General features: G+C 38.5%; 1 protein-coding gene across 1 annotated transcript in view; it reads left to right on the forward strand.

Annotated features, from left to right (window-relative positions):
* Nucleotides 1-2: 2 nt before the first annotated feature.
* Nucleotides 3-3,791, forward strand: part of LOC122327519 (E3 ubiquitin-protein ligase HECW1-like) — a 12,748-nt gene continuing 8,959 nt past the window's right edge. The window contains exons 1-6 of the mRNA XM_043222945.1: nt 3-12; nt 192-342; nt 1,635-1,747; nt 2,445-2,566; nt 3,097-3,282; nt 3,371-3,505. Coding sequence (XP_043078880.1) covers nt 3-12; nt 192-342; nt 1,635-1,747; nt 2,445-2,566; nt 3,097-3,282; nt 3,371-3,505 — 717 coding nt within the window. The remainder of the gene's footprint in view (nt 13-191; nt 343-1,634; nt 1,748-2,444; nt 2,567-3,096; nt 3,283-3,370; nt 3,506-3,791) is intronic.

Genomic DNA, 3,791 nt, shown 5'->3' on the forward strand with positions numbered 1-3,791 from the left:
GTATGTGTATGTGTATGTGTATGTGTGTGTGTGTGTGTGTGTGTATATATATATATATATAAACAATTACCTAATTAGAAATATCCACTATAATTTTTTAATCTATCAGACTTGTTTGAAATATTTTTGCCTGGCAGACCAGAATATTGACTTGGGCTTGGGTGTGTGTTTGTTTTGTTTGGCACGCTCAGACTGGGAGGCCCGTATTGACAGTCACGGCCGTGTGTTTTATGTGGATCACATTAACCGGACCACCACTTGGCAACGGCCAACGTCCGCTGCCACGCCGGATGGCCTTCGCAGGTCTGGTTCCGTCCAACAGATGGAGCAGCTCAACAGGAGGTAAACAACACTGTTTATACTAACAACAGTTTTGTGAGGACACCATCATTTTTAAACTTTTTATATATACGTAATATACGTATATACGTAACATTTATGATACAGATACATACTGTCATAGTGCATCCTGTGAAGACTCTATATGTTTACTTTGTTTAGTTCTGCCTCTCAGATCTGATTGGATGAGCCGCATTGCAGTGTTGCCAATGCACCTACTTGTTTAACTATATTGTAGTGAACTATATTACTTAATGGTTTTATTTGTTTTAAAATATGTATTCATTGAACATCTGTGTCTTTAATCACTGAACTGTTTTCCATTGTTTTACAAAAGTAATGATTTGGTCATTTTTTTGCTTAGAATTATTATAGTGTTGTTTTACAGTACAAATATATAAGCATTTTAAAGTCAAGAAACTTTTCAGATGCACAGTGACCCACATATTTCTTTCCAGGTTTATTAGAGCCTTTTATGGTTTGCAAAGCAACCACAACAACAACAACAAAAAACAAATACTGTCAGGATTTACTGAAGACGTGAACTGAAACAATAGTGAGAAAGTGTGGGCACGGGTGTTTTTGTGGATGACTTTTTAGATGCATTTCACCTTTCAGAGAATGCCAAATTGATTGAAGGGCAGCATTTTAATTAATAGTTCACCATGATTTACCAAAATGTACGGTAGTCAGTTTACTGGTATTTTAGGCTTTTTTTAAAACATGGAAAATATCTTTCACTGGGTTAACAAAAATAAACTTACTTCAAAGGAGAAACAGTTGTATTTTTCCTACGCCATTGACAGATATTTTTATTCTTTGAGATAAGCATGATGTGTTACTGTAATTTTGAAGCTTTGGTAAAATCACTGACAGAATCAAGCGTTTTGTATATAGCAAAGTACGACTGCTGTAGTTTAACCAAATAGGCGCATGTAACAGTAAAAGCTACAGTAACCTTTGTAAAAATGCTACGAATGCAAAAAAAAGGCCAGTGATTCATTTTCAAATGATTCACTTCTTTGGGTCAAAAGCTGCATTTTTCTAGAAAGCAAGCGTGTTCTCGTGCACTCTTTTGCCACCTACAGGACAAAAATACAGGTGCTTCATCGTGTTTCCATTTAGAGTGCAATTAAATGCTGTTTGTTTAATAGTCCACAAGCAGTAGATGACTGATGTAGATTATTCTCTAACCACACCATTTTACTGAACCATTTGTAAAAGGTTTTTTATAGCGGGAGTCGTACTGTATTGCTATTACTGACTAATGACAGCAATACTCGGATTCCCATCAGATACCAGACCATCCAGAGGACGATGGCCACAGAGAGAAGAGACGAGGAGTCAGGCAGCCCACGCAACGAGAGAACAGCCAGCACCGAGACAGACTCGCCTCCACAGACAACCGGTGACTTCACACTCATCAAACATAACGACACACAAAACCTGGAGACGATTCGTGTCTTTGCATCTCCAGTGCGGAATTTTCTTTTCTAAACCATTTGATAATTGCCAGTTGCCAAATAGAGTATTTTTGACACGTTTTGCCATGTTTAAATCCGTGCGCTGATTCCATCTGGACCCGCTTATTTGCATGTTACAAATATAGATAATAACTTATTGCTGTCAAGTGTAAAACACACTGAAAAGTAGCATATGCGGTTCGATGCAAATCAGGTTTTCTAAAGCAATCTCATAGCTTTCCTTTTGGAAAACTGACTCCATAATAAAATTTAAGTCATTAGTAATTTTAAAACCATGCCTTTTGAAATACAAACGACACAAGATCGTCTACGCCACTATTTGTTCATGGCAGGCTCGCCGTGATTCGGTCATGCTGACATAAGGATTGACAATAAAAAAATACACAGAAATACTAATTGTCACAATAGTATCATTTAGATGTAATATCTAAGCTTCCGTCACATAGTTTGCTATTCATATTTCATAAACATCCAAGTCTATGTGGGAATGTCTCATATAAATAGGTATTATTGAAAAATAGGAAGTAAACACAGAACCCGTTGTCTTATCAGTGTGGTAGGTTGACTGTTCAGATCAGTAAACATTTTTATTCATTTTAATTGATGTTTTTATCTTTTCAGAGTTGAGGAGAGACACTCCATGTTCTCCAGGTCACTGTCAGAAGATCACATTACTGCTGCAGAGTCCCGCGGTCAAATTCATCACTCACCCAGAGTTCTTCACCGTTCTCCACGCAAACTATGTGAGTTCACTGTGTCTTAATCATTCATTCTCCCTCTGAAGATTATTCCATTTAAGCTGCACTGTCGTTCAAACTTTTATTGCGGAAGGAAATTAATACTTTTATGTAGGAAGAACACATTGAATTGCTCAAAATAAAGGCAGTAAAGGCATTCCTAATTTAGGGAAAAAAAGGCTTGATTTCCACAGAAACAGTTTTTAACATTGATAATAAAAAATGTTTTTTGGGCACCAAATCAGCATTTAAATCATTTCTGAAGGATCATGTGGCACTGAAGACTGGAGTAATGACGCAAAAATTTCAGCTTTGCATCACAGGAATAACATACATTTTGTTACATGTTCAAATAGAAAACAGTTATTTTAAATGGTAATAATATTTCACAATATTGCTGTTTTTACTGTATTTTTGATCAAATAAATGCAGCCTTGGTGAGCAGAAAATATTTAGAAAAAAAATAAAATCATACATACACAAAACTTATCTTGTCATGTTAACGTTATCTTTTCTTCTTCCTTTTTTTTTTACAGGGGGCATATCGTATGTTCACCAACAGCTCGTGTCTGAAACACATGGTCCTAAAGATCAGGCGTGATGCCCGAAACTTTGAGCGTTACCAGCACAACCGTGACCTGGTGACCTTCTTGAACAGGTTTGCTGATGCTCAGTTGGAGCTGCCTCGTGGCTGGGAGATCAAAACAGACCCGCAGGGGAAGGTACCTCTCCTCACGCTCTTCCTAACATCTCCCCACAGTGTCCGTCAAGCCATTATTTCAACTGCCTCTCCTTCACTTTTCTCTGCAGTCTTTCTTTGTAGACCACAACAGTCGTGCCACAACCTTCATTGATCCCAGGATCCCCCTGCAAAACGGCAGATTGCCCAACCACCTGACGCACCGCCAGCACCTGCAGAGATTACGCAGCTACAGCGCAGGAGAGGTCAGACACACTCGCAGTCTACAGGCAATCTGTCTCCTCGGACTTCAAACTGTGCTGATTTCTCCTCGTGTAAATGATACAGAGATTACTGTTACATAATTGATTTATTTATTTCCAGGCATCTGAGGTGTCACGCACCAGAGGGGTGTCCTTGTTAGCCAGGCCTGGAAACAGCCTGGTAGCAGCCATACGAAACCAAAGCCAGCAGGAGCCAGTGCCATTAGGTATGAACCACTTACTATAATTAAAATGCACCAACAGGACTGGTTGGTTATAGTTATATATA

Source organism: Puntigrus tetrazona, chromosome 2 (genome assembly GCF_018831695.1).
Source record: "Puntigrus tetrazona isolate hp1 chromosome 2, ASM1883169v1, whole genome shotgun sequence".
In the NCBI taxonomy this organism is placed as follows: domain Eukaryota; kingdom Metazoa; phylum Chordata; class Actinopteri; order Cypriniformes; family Cyprinidae; genus Puntigrus; species Puntigrus tetrazona.